At 49.9% G+C, this 16,630-nt stretch overlaps 1 protein-coding gene across 1 annotated transcript in view; it reads right to left on the reverse strand.

Moving 5' to 3' along the window:
• BACE2 (beta-secretase 2) overlaps positions 1–16,630 on the reverse strand; it is a 79,604-nt gene that overhangs the window by 15,120 nt on the left and 47,854 nt on the right. The window contains exons 3-7 of the mRNA XM_053565274.1: positions 14,406–14,622; positions 12,184–12,312; positions 10,951–11,085; positions 8,787–8,888; positions 4,011–4,160 (exon numbers count right to left, since the gene is read on the reverse strand). Coding sequence (XP_053421249.1) covers positions 4,011–4,160; positions 8,787–8,888; positions 10,951–11,085; positions 12,184–12,312; positions 14,406–14,622 — 733 coding nt within the window. The remainder of the gene's footprint in view (positions 1–4,010; positions 4,161–8,786; positions 8,889–10,950; positions 11,086–12,183; positions 12,313–14,405; positions 14,623–16,630) is intronic.

Below are 16,630 nucleotides of genomic sequence, written 5' to 3' on the forward strand. Positions count from 1 at the left end.
AGGGACCCCAGGCTCTGGCCTCTTCTCAATCTTCCCTGTGTGGCCCCTCCAGCCCACCTGTGCTCTAGGCTCCCAAATCTTAGCCACCAGCCCTGACCGGGGCTGTCCCTGCTGCGTCTTATAGCCACCTGCCCATTAGCCTCTCAAATGGATCTCATGTGTACCACTGAAACGCCTGACCTCTGGGCACCTCTGCCAAATCAGCTCTTCCCTCCAGGTTCTCTGTCCCAGTAAGTTCATGTGTCACCTGCTTCTTCAGGCCCTAAGGTGCTGGGTTAGCCCCTTCTGTCTCTTACCTGGCCCCAACAGTGTAACTAGGCCCCCATGGACCTTCCTGTGGATTTGAATCTGGATCTGATCAGTCACCTGTCACTCCCACTATTTCCCTGTTTCTCATGAGCTGCTGCAGTGGCTCCTGACTGGCCCCAGGATCCCATTATTACCAAGGAGAACCATCACTCCCCACCCCCCATGGCAAAGGGAATTTTAGTGGTAAGTGGGCTGATGGAGACAGGATGGTTTCCTCAGCAGGAAGAGGGGGGGGGCATCCCGAGGTGGCCAGCCCCACCCAGTGTGGGGACCATCTCCTGCAGGTGCCACGTGCTGTGAAGGGAACATGAGACCCTTGGCCAAGAGCATGCAGGGAAATGGACCCCAAAGTAAAATGATCAGCGAGCAAACCAGCACCCTTCAGGACTAGGCATTCGTTTGCTTTTTAATAGCAAAATATTCAAATGCATGCAATTAGAACATAGCCTAATATGACAAAATGCCATATATTTGGAAAAAAGTAATAAAGTACAAAATGAGTAAGAAAGAGAGGCTTCCTGTGAGTAATGATTAGCTTAAAAGGGCACAGGCAGGAAGAGGGCTGGAGAAAAGAGGGAGCCTCACCAACAGGGCCCTGGGCCTTCCAGCGGGAAGGGGGCCTGGTAATTGTGGAGGGTACAGAAAAGACTGGAGGGGACCGGTGGGTGGGGGCTGCCCTCTAACTGCTCCAAAGGAGAGGATGCAAAAGGCAGATTCTGGTGGAGGCTGTTAGGACTGGGAAGCACGAGAACAGAATTCCCTGTGGGCTGGGGGCTGCTTTTTTAACAGAGCAAATAGGATTCAGCCCATGTGTCTCTGGGAAATAATGTTAGGCATGGACAATATTTAAGATAGTTGCACTGGAGTTGGCTTTTTCCTGCACTAGTGATCATTTGCCCTCCTATGATTGCTGATGTCTGAAAGGTCCCAGGTAGGGGTCCCTTCCCAGAACTCTGGAGACAAGGAGCCCTGACTGCCCAGAGTCAGGAAGGGGGCTGGCAGGCAGAGCCCTTGAGCTAGGAACCGACTCCCCAGGCCCATCCTTCCCTACTGAGTGGCAGGTGGAGCAAGCGGGGTTCTGATCAGGTGACTTTCCCCATTGTCCTGTAGAAGCCCAGGACAAGCCCTGTGCCTCTCCCAGCAAGGCAGCTCCCAGCAAGGCAGTGGCAGAAATGGACTGGTGCTGATGGGTAAAAAAAAAAAGGAAAACAGCAGGGAAAGCAGATTTTGAAAAATCAAAAATATGAACATGTCAAAGTCAACTAAAAAATCTCTCCCATCCTGTAAGTGAAAGCAGCCATGGATCCTCAGGCAGGGACGTGTGAAGGAAGCACGCCTCGTGTGCGGCCAGCTGCCGGGTGCTCACTCCTCAGAGCGCTGATACTCCCCAGTGAGCTTTCCCGCTGTTGTCTGCCCTGGACAGAGATTTCCCCGGGATCCTGCCTTTTCCTCCTGTGTCTCAGGAACTCCTGGTCCTACTCCAACCAGCCCACAGGCCATTTATTTACCAGCACACGCTCACTGCGGGATTCTGGCTCGGGCTGGGTTTTGACATTAGCTACAAACCACACTGATAAAATAATGTCCACATTTTGTTGTCCTACCTGCCAAAATTTAACCATTAAGAGAACATTCTTTAAAGGTGTTGGAAACATATCAGGCTAACATCACTGTGTGCAGGGCCATCCATCCAGAGATAGCGTGTCCTCCTGAACATGTCTTCGGCAAGCATGACTATTTCTCTTTTATAGTAAAGAGAGACACAGAGAGGGCTACGTGATCTCTCAAGGTTACAGCAGGAGTCAAGGGCAATGCTGAGAGTATAACTCAGGCCTCTCCTGACCAGCTGATGCAGCCATTACTCTATTTTTCTCCTGAAGCTTTCAATCCTTTTTCCAAGCAGATCTCTCCCTTCCTGGAACATACCTCCAATGTGTAAAGTGGAAAAGCGGGGGGAAGGCAACACTACCATTTACTTTTTCTTTCTGAAATTATTCCTCCCTTCTTATCCCCTAAACCAAACCCCTTGGTCCCATTCACCAAATGACAGCACAGAGTCATCGATGTGCCCTTGAACTGACAGCTACGCCCTTCCTCTGCCGGCTGGTCACGCTTGGGAAGGAAGGATGCTTTTTTAAACCCCCAGTTTCCATCTTTGAGGACTTTATAATTAAATGAAGAAGAATACAAGGTGTTGTTTGAGAAAACAGAAGTTAAATGCAAAAGGCAACAGCACAAAATAAACCCTCCTGAAGGCAAGTGTCCGGGCCACTGGGCAGAGGGAAAATGGGCATCGTGAGATGGAAGGGCAAAGCCACAGACGGGCTGTCCTGCTCTGCAAAGTTGCGACAAAAGCGGCAGTTGTTTGAGTTGGGTCCTAAGGAAGGGGAAGAATTTGTATATGTGGATGGAGTGAGGAGGAGAAGGCATTTCGGGCCGGGGGTGGTGGAGCAAAGGTTAGGAGCTGGTTGCAGGCGGAAGGTCTCGTAAGACAGCAGGTGCCCAGGGGACAGGCTGGGGCGGGGGCTGGCAGGGAGCTCACACACAGCCATGGCAGGGAAGTGCCACATGTTTAAGCTGTGGGGAGCCACTGCTTACCCACGGGGAAGGGGGGGAGTCAGATGAAAGTGAACATGAGGAAAATTAATCTGACGACAGTTAAAAAGAAGAGTTTTGGGAGGCTGCTGAGTGGTGGTGGGCCACGGAGGGGCAAGGGGGGTCAAACAGCATGGAGGGAGACAGACACTAGGAAGGTGTCTGCGGGTCCCGGAATTACAGGGAAAGATTGATTGGCTTCATCTCTGACGATCCAGTTTTATTCTTTATCTTTATGTAAACAGGGAAAAAGCTTACAACGGTGCTGTGGACATGACCAATGTGTCCCTAGTCCTGCCCCTTCTGTCTGGCTCTGCACCCCCCTCTGAGAGGGGGTCTGTCTCCAGCCCTGGGAACCGGGGCTGGCCCTGGGCTTGTCCAAGTAGCACCATGAAAAGATGGAGGCCGGTTCTGCGCTGAGACTTGGGGAACCCCTGCATGTTCTTCTCCGGCCACGTGAGGGCTGGCCGTTGGATGGAGAGGGACACATGGCACTGTTATTCCGCCCATCTCACCACCACCCTACACTGGATGAGGTTGAGACTGGCCAGCAGCTGACCGGAGACACACGAGCAGGCCGGGGAGGCCCACCAGCCTGCCCACACTCACGAGCAGTGAGCAATGTGGTTGCTGGTTACACAGCATGACGGTGGCGACAGATGCCTGGTGCAGGTGTGATGGCAGAGACGCGTGTGACGGTGCAGGTGTGACAGCAGAGATGCGTGTGATGGTGCAGGTGTGACGGTGCAGGTGTGACGGCAGAGACGCGTGTGATGGTGCAGGTGTGACGGTGCAGGTGTGACAGCAGAGACGCGTGTGATGGTGCAGGTGTGACGGTGCAGGTGTGACAGCAGAGATGCGTGTGATGGTGCAGGTGTGACGGTGCAGGTGTGACAGCAGAGACGCATGTGATGGTGCAGGTGTGACAGCAGAGATGCGTGTGATGGTGCAGGTGTGACGGCAGAGACACATGTGCCGGTGCAGGTGTGACGGCAGAGATGCGTGTGACGGTGCAGGTGTGACAGCAGAGACGCGAGTGTGACACATGCAGTGCTTTCTATTTTGCATGTTACGTGTTAAAAAGAAGCATCACTTGGAGCTCCTACCTGAGGCAGGATAGTTATGCGGAATGACCTGCTGGAGTTCTCTGCTCGCAAGTAGATGGAGATTTTGGGGAAGTAAGACCAAGGTGTTTCAGAATTCGTCCAGCATGCCAGCTGGGATCCAGTCCAGAAGCCATCAGAGAACTCTGGAATCTAGACAAAATGCGAGCATGTGGGAATTGGTGACAAGTCAACAGGAAACAGCTCTGGGCTCTCCCACCACCTCTCCAGATGCCCACAGGGACAAACAATGTTTAATTTGGACAGAACAGCAGGGACATCAGTCCCCTGGAAGGGTGATGGTGATGACAAAATTATAATCATTGAAACTGCTGAGACCCATGAGGCCCTTCCTAGCGTGAGGCACCATTATGGAGACTCTGTGGTGGCAAATACTTTCATCCTCTAGTGGAGATGACATCACCCTCCGCCCTGCAGATGGGGAAAGCAAAACAGAGAGAGAGCAGGGTCTAGACGGGCCGTACAGCCGACACCAGCTTTCCAGAGAAGTCCCACATGTAGCTTTCAAGGCCCCTTTGGGCATCATCTGTCCTCTGAATTCCATGGGCCCAGGTGGGCTCTCTGGTCTCCCGGATGTCCTTTCTCCTACTCCAGAGCTCAGCTCAGACACAGATCTGGTCTTGGAAGCCTCCCTGGCTCCACACTGAGTGCGGGCAAACCATGGAGGGGTCACAGTTTACACGTAGCACCGTGAATGACCATCTCCTGTGCTAGAATCCTGTCTTCTCAGGACAGAGGGCGGTTGCCTGGCCCCCACATTGTCTTAGCACACTGAAGAGACTCAAGAAATTCTGGTCAAAAAACCCTGAATGTCTTCCAGGGGCAAAAAGGTAGCTACCAACACAGGGCGTCCACCAGCACCTGTGGGACGCTGAATCTAGATGTTAACAACACCTGCACTCTTGCACAGCGGAGGTTTCTGAGCAGAGTTCACCCTGGGCCGCCTGGCTCCCCGGGAGGACTGTATCTGATGTGCCCCTTGTACATCTGGGACAGCGTCCATGTGAGGCAGAGGTGGGGGGTTGGGGGAGAGGGCGAGGCGGGAGCGGGGAGCGGGGAGCTGGGCTGCAGGGCTGGGCAGGCATGAGGGAAGTGTAAGGTCAGAGCAAAGGCTGCTAGGTGGACCCTACCCCAGTGACAAGGATGACAACCACGACGCTGGTGCCAAGGACACAGTCAGACTTGAAGTGAGGCCCGGAAGAGAGCAGACTGCAGCCATGACGGAGGACAGAGGCCTGAGCCCTGCAACACGATGATGTGATGAAGGGGCCCAGCACACACCACGGGCCTCGGGCTCTGGCAGGCACCCAACACACATTGCGGGCCTCAGGCCTCTGAGTGCGCCAAGCTCTAGGACGCAGTCTGGGCTACATACTCCCAGATGGGATTGGGGGAGAGAGAGGCCCCCCACGGAAAAGGACACGCAAGGGAATGGCCACAGAGGAGGGAAGGGTGTTACAGAAGCAGAGGAACAGTCGGGAAGGAAGACAGGAGACTGGGCTAGAATGCTGCTGAAGTGAGCATGGAAATAAGGCAGGTGCCACAACGAGCCTGGTGATGCCCACATGTCAGTGCTGAGTGGGTACCACACACAGTCCACAACCACAGCCCCACACAGACGTGCCTGCTGTCCCCCCGGGGCGCACAGCTGGGGAGAAGGTGCCCTGCGGCTGTCCACCCTCCCACATTCCCTACCCAACCATGACCAACGTGTAGAATGAAATCACTAATGCTGGCATTAACATACCTTTGCTTTTTTTTTTTTTGAGACAGAGTCTCACTTGTTGCCCTCTGTAGAATGCCCTGTCATCACAGCTCACAGAAACCTCAAACTCTTGAGCTCAAGTGATTCTCTTGCCTCAGCCTTCCAAGCAGCAGCTGGGACTACAGGTGTCTGCCACAACGCCCACCCATTTTTTTTTGGCTGTCGTTAGACTTGTCATCGTTGTTTTAGCTGGTCCGGGCTGGGTTCGAACCCGCCACCCTCAGTGTATGTGGCTGGTGTCATAACCACTGTGTTTCAGGCACTAAGCCCGTATCTTTGCTTTTTAAAAATGTTGATTTGAGATATGCATCACTGGGAAGAGCTCCTCTGCAGAGGTGCTGATGAGAGTGGGCAGGTCCTTTTGCTGGACTTGGCAGGGGTGTGGGCACTGGGCCTGCAGTGACAGCACAGAGCTCCAATGACGAGGCTATGACCACCCCTGACTGTAGGAAGAAAAGGCTCCGCTTAGAGCCAGATACGGGACTTCTGGACCCCAATACCAGGTCCCTTAACCGTAAGTCTGGAGTCCTCCCCTGTGCCTCAAGCCCTTGTGGGACAGTTTCAAGCCTGGGAAAACTGGGGACAGAATGCTGAGCTTTAAAGTTAGAAGTCATCTTAAAGGAGTATCGGAAAAGTGTTGGGCCTGAGACCCAGGGGTATTGGCCAGGCCAGACCAGAGCAGGTCCCCACACCTCTGCACAGGCTGTCTGGACCCCACGGAGCTCTCCTCCAGGCTCATGTCTAAATACAGACCTACAAACCACTAATTTCTAATTTCTAAAGGCCCATCTGAACAGTCCATGCCAGGACACAGGGCTCGACTTTTAATTTTCTTGCCTAGAAAGAAACCTGAGTCAGGCAGGCCGGTTTATAGGAACCGGGCAGATAAGATCAACAAACATGGCTCTGGTCCACGGACGGACATAAGGCAAAGACACAGCGCTCCCTGGTTGAGTGTTCCCTGCCCAAGACAAACAGCCTTCCTGGGTCTCTCCTTCCTGATGCAGGCACTGAATGAATTCAGTGGATAATGTTAGACAAGGCAAACAAATGTTGTGATCTCATTTCTTCTACTGTGTGGTTTTCTCACAAAGCCAGTCCCTGCTGAACACATGGGGTGAGAGGCCCAAGAGTGGGAATGGCCCTCAGTCCTAGGCCCTGCCTCTCTGCCTACTGGAGTCACGAACTGAAGCTGCATACACATGCTTGGGACAGTTGTCAGACATTTATCATCCAGCATGTTAAGTCTGAAGATAACCCAGGCTAATTGGTGTAGCTCACTACACCAACTGAACTATTATTTGATATACTAAAAACATTGCACGTTTAAATCCAAGTCCTCTGAGATCAGAAAAAAGGCTTTATTAGAGGGTTACTGTCAATGAATAAGACTGTGAAATTGGTAAGCTGTAGTTAAAAAATATTTCAAAATATAAAAATTTAAAATTTATATAAACTATAGAAACACGTTTATTTGTATCACACCTATGTTATATATGAGATACACAAATATAAAACATAAACATTCAAACTACCTGAAGCAAAGGTTTGGAGGGCGTCAGTGTATGGCCAGATCTGGCGTCTAGACAGTTTTCTATTTAAGAAATCAGTGTATTGTTCTTCATTTTAAGTTTGGTGTGAATTTTAGCAAGTGTCCTAAATTTAAGGCATTAAAAATGTTACTTGCCCATTTTTTCTGGTTTAGCAGATAGTGGGAAAGATCAGGGCTCTGTTGTGTCAAGGGCAGTGCCTCAGGCTGCCGTCTGGAGACCTGCCGGGTCCCCTCTCATTCATCTGCCCTCTGTGTTGGCTTCCTCAGCTCGCTGCTGTTACAAACTTTAGAAGTTTAGGTTCAGGACAACCGAAAGCCCTCTGTTGCTTCCCATGTTTCTGCGTTTCTTCTGTGACCTGTATGGAGGCGACCACCATGCCCTGTCCTATCAGCCGTTCTTTGAATTCAGCCATCACAAGAGTAGTAGACTGTCCGCCCCAGGCTAGTACTGAGATTGAGGCCTTGTGTAGGAAGCACTCATTTCTTGGTGATCTTGCAAGGACGGTTCTGGGTGGATAGAGGCCATGAAAATAATCAAGAAGCCAAAAGTAATGTCTGTCCCACACTCCGGCACAGAGCAGCAGCAACATGGCTGGACATCAGATGGGAGCTGCTGTTTACTGAGTGTCTGCTGAACACCAGGCCTCTGGCCCCAGATCCTTGCAGCCACCCCACGGAGAGAGCATGGCGGTTCTCAGAGGCCAAGAAACCAAAACTCCTCCCTGGGCAACCAGTTGTCAGTGACAAAAACTACACTAAATTTCATTCCATTCGACCCTTAGCTGTGTTCTATCCAATGCTATGGCCTGAAATGATTGGAAAGTTGACACTACCCAGGTCCCCAAGAGACTCATCGTCCTCAGCTATGAATTTAATTGTATGTCAGAGCATGGACATAAAATCATTATTCGACTGGCTCACTGACCTCTGTCCTCTGTGAAAAAAATCATAACCTTTTTCAGAAGTAGAAGTTAAGATAACAGTACAGCTTAGGTGAAGGCCAAAACAGAGTAAGATTTTTTGGTTTATGTGTTTTGAAGGCTATAAATGTTGTCTTGATTTACTGTTTACTTTAATACTGTTGTATTCCCAAGTGCTACTTTTCTCAGATAAAAAAATACTACACCGATTGAACTATCATTTGAAATACTAAAAAAACCATACGTTCAAATCCAAGTCCTCTGAGGTTGGAGTGAAGGGATTATTTGCTGGTTAATGTCAATTAATAAGATTGTAAAATTAGCAAGTTATAATTAAAAATAACCCTAAAAACATAAAAATTTAAATATGAAATATATAAATGTTTGTATGTATCCTACCTATGTTATATATGAAACATACGAATACAAAATATAAAAATTCAAACCAGGTAGAGCGATGGCTTGGAGGCCGTCAGTGTGCAATCATGACCTGGTGTCTGAAGAGGTTCCCGGGGACTCACCAGAGACGTGCGGGCCACAGCTTCCACCACTGCGTCAAACACCTTCTGTGGCAGGCGCAGCAGCGTGGTGCCACTGTCCACGATGGCCTTGTCCGCATTATACTAGAACAGAAGAGAGCAAGGGAGAGGCACATGAGTGACACTGGTCCAGCTTCTTCAGCCGCCACCACCGTATGCCTGTCACACACAAATCCAGGCAGCCACAGAGCTCCAGCCGCCACCACTGTGTTCCTGTCACACACAAATCCAGGCAGCCACAGGGCTCCAGCCGCCACCACCGTGTGCCTGTCACACACAAATCCAGGCAGCCACAGGGCTCCAGCCGCCACCACTGTGTGCCTGTCACACACAAATCCAGGCAGCCACAGAGCTCCAGCCACCACCACCGTGTGCCTGTCACACACAAATCCAGGCAGCCACAGAGCTCCAGCCGCCACCACCGTGTGCCTGTCACACACACATTCAGGCAGCCATAGGGGCTCGCTGGTGACTACATTTAATCTCATATTCTCAGAACTTGTGTGTCCAGGACCTTGTAGACCAACATTCTCACTTCAGAGATCAGAAAACTGAGGCCCAGGGAAGGGAGATGATGTGATCTCAATCAGCAGCCCCCGGGCAGAGCTTTTTCCTTCCTGAGAGCTGCCTCGATTGCTCCAGCAAGGGGCCTTGTCTGTCTTCAGAGGGTGAAATGACATATTAAAAGCCACTTATGTGAACGGTACAAAAAAATCAACTCTCTATTATCTCACAGGAGAAGGAAGACATGAAGAAAAGATAATTTCCGACAGACGTCTCATACTTGCATTTAGAAAGGAGCCAGACATATTCTATGATAGACTCTCACACACACAGGCACAGCCAGCCCCATCCCACCTGCAACATTCTTTATGTGTCAGAGGGAGGAGAATCCCGGGGAGTGACACCAGACAGGCCATTCCCACCACTAAGGACACGTGCGTCAGCAAGGCTGCCCGAGTCCTATGACCAAACAGCCCCACCAACCAGGTCTAAAGAAGTAAGGGAGGAAGTTAAGAATTTTAAGAAAATGAGATATACCAATTGATTAGTATCCTCGAAAGTATTTCCAGCTTAAAAAAATTTTAAATATAAAATTACTATTTTTTGTTCATGTAAGAAAAGTAAATATATGGAAGGGCCAAAGTAAAATGCAAAGCTCTGGCAAGGTGTGTTGGGCTCTGTTGCTTCTTCTCTGTGGGGAGGGGGCAGACAAGGCAGGCAGGAGTGGGCCCAGAACCTAAGAAGCGGGCCTCCAAATGTGTGCCTGTGCACATGCGCACACACACACACACACACACACACGCGCGCGCGCGTGCACAGAAACGTACACAACTTTGCATTTTATTTAAGGCCCATGCATTAGATTACCCCAGAGGATTCTTTAATGGTAAATAAGTGCCTTCTGACAATAAACACAGATTTGTGGATTTAGGGCAGAAACAGTGGAAGGGATCACCATTTTATCAGTCTTTGGGTGGTTTCTCAGAGGCACCCATGTGTGTGAGAATTGGTGCTGGCACCTGGTGGTTAATATAACCTCAATGCTAACAGGTAGGATTACAACAAAATGCTGGTCGCTTTTATAAAGCATTCTAAAAAGGCCATCGAAGACCAAGCTCCCTCCAGCCTGATCACAACCATAATGTCATACCGTGCCACACATCAGTCTCAGCGCAGGGAGAGGCTGTGAGCACAAGTCACGGGGGCTTGGCACCACAGCACACCTCGCTGCCCTCGTTAGCACCACCAACTTCAGAGCAGTGAGCGTCTGTGTGCCATGGGGGATGGGGGGGCTGTGCTGTGTGATGGAGAATGAAAGTAGGGATTTTTTTTTCCACATTGATGACAATCTGTTTAGTTCACTTTAAAGGATCTCAGGGCCCAACAGACTAAGGTGAACGGTGGAAGGTGTGGCTCAGACCGTCCGTCCTTGCTCAGTCTTTCATGCTTATTTTGTCCTATTAAGTCAAGTGGGAGGAAACATGTTGATGGGGGAGATTCTCTAACTTAGTCCATGCAGAAAAGCCCTGTGGTTTCATGTTGTGAAACTGTGTTTTATCTGGTAACATAACGCACTCTCTAATGCCATACACAGGTCCCAGCTGTCACACACAGACCGACAGATATGACAGAGATCACAGACCTCTCTGCAGTCCAGATTAAGGCTTTGGCCTCCAATTTCCAACTTCAGAATTTCTATCTGATAATACCACTCCTCCTTAATAGGGGTGTACCAGATGTCTCCTTTATACAGACTCGGTTCAATGCCGCCCAGGACCTGGGAAGAAAAATATTTGTAGGAATAAGAGAAAAAAACACAGACACATCAACGGGTTACAGAGAGGAACAGATCCTCATAAAGGGAAACTCCACTGGAGTCAGTAGCTTATTGTGGTCCTATGAAACAAGTATAAGCTTAAGAGATGATGGGGGTTCCAAGGCCAAAAGTCAGACAGTATTATGCCCTCGTGCAGACGGGACGCGTGGGTGGTTCCTTGATCTAAGGAAAGTACAATCTCAGCTTCATGATATTGAGATTTCTCCCCCCCACATACTTAATAAAATAGTTATCCACACTGACTGACAATCATTTAGTCCCTGAGAAGCCAGAAAAGAAGAAGAAGAAGAGTTCCCTCATCAGAGCTTCCTTCTGCAAGACTGTGCGATGTTCCCTCACCTCCCAGGCTGTCCTCTCTTCTCAGATGGGCGTACAAAAGCATTTAAATCAGCCCTGTTCTCGGCAAGGCAGCTGGGGAGCAGGGGCCGCGACCTGCCTGCCACAGGCAGAGAGCACGGGGGCTGCGGCATCTCTGTGTGGGTCTTTCTCATGTGTTCCTCCCGTCACCTCCTGCTTCAGATGTATGTGTGCAGGGCCCACGGGGGTAAGCTCAGGCTACACTGCACCCCTAGTACTGCTGGCCATGGCTGTGTCAACAGAAAACACTTGCTCTGTGTATGTGTGTGTTGAGACATAGAAAGAAAGGGCGTACAAGTGTCCCCGTGTTCCCACCAAACTCATGAAATCACAGGTATCACCCTGTGTCTTGATACCAAGGGTGAGGCTCCCTTGGCAACTCTACCTCTCGCCCCCCAAAGAAAGCAGCTCCTTTCCAAAGGATGACAGAAGAAAGCATTAATGGAATTTGGAGAAGCAATGAGAATCATCTACATGGCAGGATGATTAGGAAAGATTCAAAGTAATACCTAATTTTATCCATTTTCAAAAGGACCTCTAACAAGGATTATCACAATTTCACGGTACCTACGCACGCCCACACGTCTCATTTTCCTGATCAGGTGTTTTAACAAAACAGAAAAGAAACCCAGCCCCATCAATGAATGATTTTTCACCCTTTTAAGACTAAAAGATACCCACAAGACTACCTCCGTTGGTACCAGATCCAGCTACGGGCACCCCGGCCCCGCACATCTGCATGGAGAAAACGTTGGGAATGTTCGCTTGTGTCACCAGGGAGTCAAAGAATGTCTCCAGAGAACTTGACGGCTGCGGGAGGGTGACAAAGAGGACACCTGCTTCATGACTCACAGTGTAGACACCACACACCACAGACAACATTCTTGGTCTTTATATTTAATTTTTTCATGACTAAACAAAAAAACAAGCTTATGATCAGATGCAATCATCCAGAGAGCGCCAACAGCTCTGCCGGCTGCCTCATGTTTTTCCTTTTGGCACAGCTGTTGTCAAAATAAGGTATTTCCAGCAGCTACTGGGACGCTGTCACATTTCCTATCATAACTGGCTTAGGAGGTGGGCTATCGAGACAGGAGATGGGCCTCATCTTAGATGTGGAGAAAAAGACAGCGTCATCTCTTGTGTGAAGTCTCTGCCTCTGTCAGCTGCAGCTCTCAGTCATGCAAATGAGAGGCCATCGACCCACAGGAGCCCAGCCCTGCCTGCGGAACCCTGGTGGTCAGAACTGTAGCAGGAGAGGAAGAAATCTGCACTTGTGAGGTTTAACCACCTCCTTATTCACCACCGCCAAATTTCAGCGGCCATGATTTGCTGTGTCTCCGTCTCTCACCATCAGATGTCAGATGACGCCCTCATTTCTTCACTAAGCAGGGAAAGAGGAGGAAAGACTTGCAAATGGCTCTGAGCTGGGGCTGGCCCAGGGGGCAGAGCGTGCAGGAAGTTTACAGCACACCTGAGTTTGGAGTCTGGCTTTGACAACTAAGAGACAACCACAGTTGGTCACCCCCAGTCAGCAGTCTTCTGATGAAAACTTAAGGATAAACTATGTAGCAGGGCCGATGCCACAGGTGTCCCCTGACTCCCTGGGTCATTCATTGGAACAATTCTTCGCTATCCGTGAGAACTAAAGCTGTAATTCTGGAGAGAGTGTGAGTAGATCTGTTACCAAATAGCTACGAATCCTTCCCTGTTAAGTCTGTATATGGCCTCCTAGCTGCCTCTTCTCAGCTTCTGCAGAATCCCAAGGCAGAATGCATCCCTAGAGGGTCTTTGTGGGAACACTTGCATTTGGGATAATAGGTGTGCTGACTCAATCTTGGAGGGGGCTGGGTTTGGCCATGCTGCCATCTGGCCTTCTCCAGAGGCAGCAGAGCAAAGCAACCACGACTTGGAAGGGAGGCCAGGCTGTGGTCATATGCATGAAGCCCTGGGGGTCTCCTGGAGCCCAGGCCACACCGCTGGGGCCTAATCCCGCCTGCCTCTGGCAACCCTTCTAGACGGAAATTCCCTGCCTGCCTCCTCCCCTCCTGCACACAGACATATTTTTCTTTGGGTTGGCCCCAAGTACAAATATTTGGGGAACATCCAATTCTGTCTTCCTCCATCTGGGGAAGGCTCTGATGACAAAGAGGGCAAGGGCTCCTCCCTGGGGTGTGGCTGGCAGCCCAGGGCACGTTCTCATGGTGTCCCATTCCAGTTCCATGTGCCCCCTGGAGTATCAGAGAAACAGCAGGACACATGGCCAGCCCCACAGAGGCACGTCCAGCTGCCCACATCCCACTGCCCACGTCCCAGGGCTGCCTGGGACGGAGCCTGGGAAGACTCCATCTCATGCAAACATGTGAGTTTAATTAATGTGTTTTCTTTTAATACTACCCTAGTAAAAGCTCCTGAACACATACCATAATCCACATGATTCAAATTCTGTTATCATTTTTAACTACAGAACTCAAATAAACAAACCCCCAAAAGTCAAAGAATCATGCCATTTACTTTAAATTTTTTTTTTTTTTTTTTTAGTTTTTTTGACCTGGGCTAGGTTTTGAACCTGCCACCTCTGGCATATGGGGCTGGCGCCCTACCCCTTTGAGCCACCAGCGCCACCATTTTTGCATTTTTTGGTTGTTGTAGTTGTTTAGCTGGCCCAGGCTGGGTTTGAACCCACCACCTTCGGTATATGTGGCTGGCGCCATAACCACTGTGCTACGGGCACTGAGCCAAATGCTTGGAAATATAATTGTGTGAACACTGTTCTCTTTCAACCACGTGACTCTCACCGACTGTCTCTAAGGACCTGGGACCTGTCAGTTGGCCTGGTCATGACTGGTGTTCAGAATATCATCCCATTATTTGATTTACTTAAATCCATGAACTAGCCTTACCTTGGCCAGGGTGGCATAAGCCAGGCCGAGTATCCCATTCCATTTAATCCCAGGCATAAAGAAATTCTCTGACTCAAAAATAGTGGCAATGTTGACTAGGAAGGAGCTGTTGAAGCCTCTGGGGATGGTGACGAGGTCCTCTCCCACTGAGCCCGTCCAGCTCCCTTGTGTATACTTCACAGTAACATCGAAGCCCTTGGGTCGGTACGAGGTGGACCTGGGCAGAGAAAGACAAGACAAGTGCATCCTGTCCCATCACGCGTCTGTGTGCTCCAAGCCAAGGAGACAAAGGCATCATGGCAAAGACAGCTGCCCCAAACACAGTCTACTATGAGCCTGCAAGCAATTCTTTTTTAAAATTTTTTATTGAGACAGAGTCTCACTACGACACCCTGGGTAGAGTGCTGTGACATCACAGCTCACAGCAACCTCCAAATCTTGGGCTTAAGTGATTCTCTCGCCTCAGCCTCCCAAATAGCTGGGACTACAGGTGCCTGCCACAACACCTGGCTATTTTTTTTTTTTTTTTTTTTTAATTTAGCAGGCCGGGGCTGGGTTTGAACCCACCAGCCCTGGTGCATGTGGTCAGCGCCCTAACCACTGAGCAACGGGCACTAAGCCCTGCAAGCAATTTTTTCTTTTTTTTTCTTTTTGAGATAGGGTCTCATTATGTCACCCTCGGTAGAGTGCTGTGGCGTCACAGCTTACAGCAACCTCAAACTTTCGGGCTTAAGCAATTCTTTTGCCTCAGCCTCCCAAGTAGCTGGGACTAAAGGCGCCCACCACAATGCCTGGCTACCTGCAAGCAATTCTTAATAATAGGGTCGATGTTGACAAAGTGATAGGCCTCCCAAACATATTTACTTATGTTTTGGTAACAGCATTTTCCAAGCCAGATAGAAGGCTTTGAGTTTAATTCTTCTCTATGCCCAAGTCAAACCCCACAAATCAAGTGCTTTACTTAAATACTTTGGCCTTTGAAGGTCACACCCAGTTGGGGTACCTGCCTGGCTCCCTGGCTTTGCTGGGCTGCTGCTCCGTGACATAGGCAGGTGCCCACAGCTGGGGGTGGGGGGAGTCACACTTGTGCCAGCAGCGGCTGGAGTTCAGACTCCCACACCCAGTGACACACAATGACCAGGCCCTACTGAAGCTCAGGTCCTGGATGCCTCAGATCCTTCTCAAGGCTCTCCCCAGGGCCCCGAAGCTGAACATGGGCAATGAGGCAAATGGTGCCTTGGGTCATAAATGCCTGGGCTGGAACCCAGAGCCCAGAACACACATATCCTTGAGGATATGAGCTGCTGACAGAGGGTGACAATCACAAGAGCAGGCAATGGATAGGGCCGAGCAGAACCCAGATTTACACTGCACTGAGGAGAGCAGCACCCACGCACCGGGATCGGTGAGTAACAGCTACCCGGGGAGCAAGGCAGGTGGGTGGTGAGCAAGTGGCAAGGTCAGGGGGAGGCCTCTCTGGTATGATGACTTCTACATGAGAGTGAGCCTGGGGTTCTCTGGGGTGGATCTTCCTGGAGAGAACAAAGCAGGTGCTAAGGCCCTGGGGCGTCCAACCCTGTAAGGGTTTTTTAGAGATGGGGTCTCGCTCTGTTGCCCAGGCTGGAGTACAGTGCTGTGATCATTACTTATTGTAGCCTCAAACTCTTGGGTTCAAGCAATCCTCCTATTTAGTCTTCTAAGTAGCTGGGACTACAGGTACATGCCACCATGCCTGGGTAATTTTTTTTTGTAGAAATTGGGTCTCACTATATTGCCCAGGCTGGCCTTGAAATCCTGGCCGCAAGCAATCCTCCAGCCTCAGTCTCCCAAAGTGCTGGGATTATAGGTAGGAGACACCAGGCCTGTGGTCATTCTTATCCCCATTCAAATTTGAAAACTGCTAGAATATCAGAAGGAACCCAAGGAACAACTCTAGGCAAATATCTGGGCATTAAAATCATGACCTCCCTACGAAAACAATCAGATTCCTCAGATAAATGTCAAATCACCACACAGGTAATTCTAAAGTATTTCTGCTCACCTGTGAATTTCATTTCACTGTGTTTTAATGTTAAATCTGTGCAACATTAACACACACTAGTAAGTCTTTGTTGTAGGATTACTTGAACTCCTGTAGTTGTGTTTGAAATCAGGGAAGAGGTCAAGTCAGAGCTAACGTGACCTTTGATTTAGTTACTTGGGGTACACTTCATAAGCTTTATACA

The sequence above is a fragment of the Nycticebus coucang genome, chromosome 16 (genome assembly GCF_027406575.1).
Source record: "Nycticebus coucang isolate mNycCou1 chromosome 16, mNycCou1.pri, whole genome shotgun sequence".
NCBI classification, from domain to species: domain Eukaryota; kingdom Metazoa; phylum Chordata; class Mammalia; order Primates; family Lorisidae; genus Nycticebus; species Nycticebus coucang.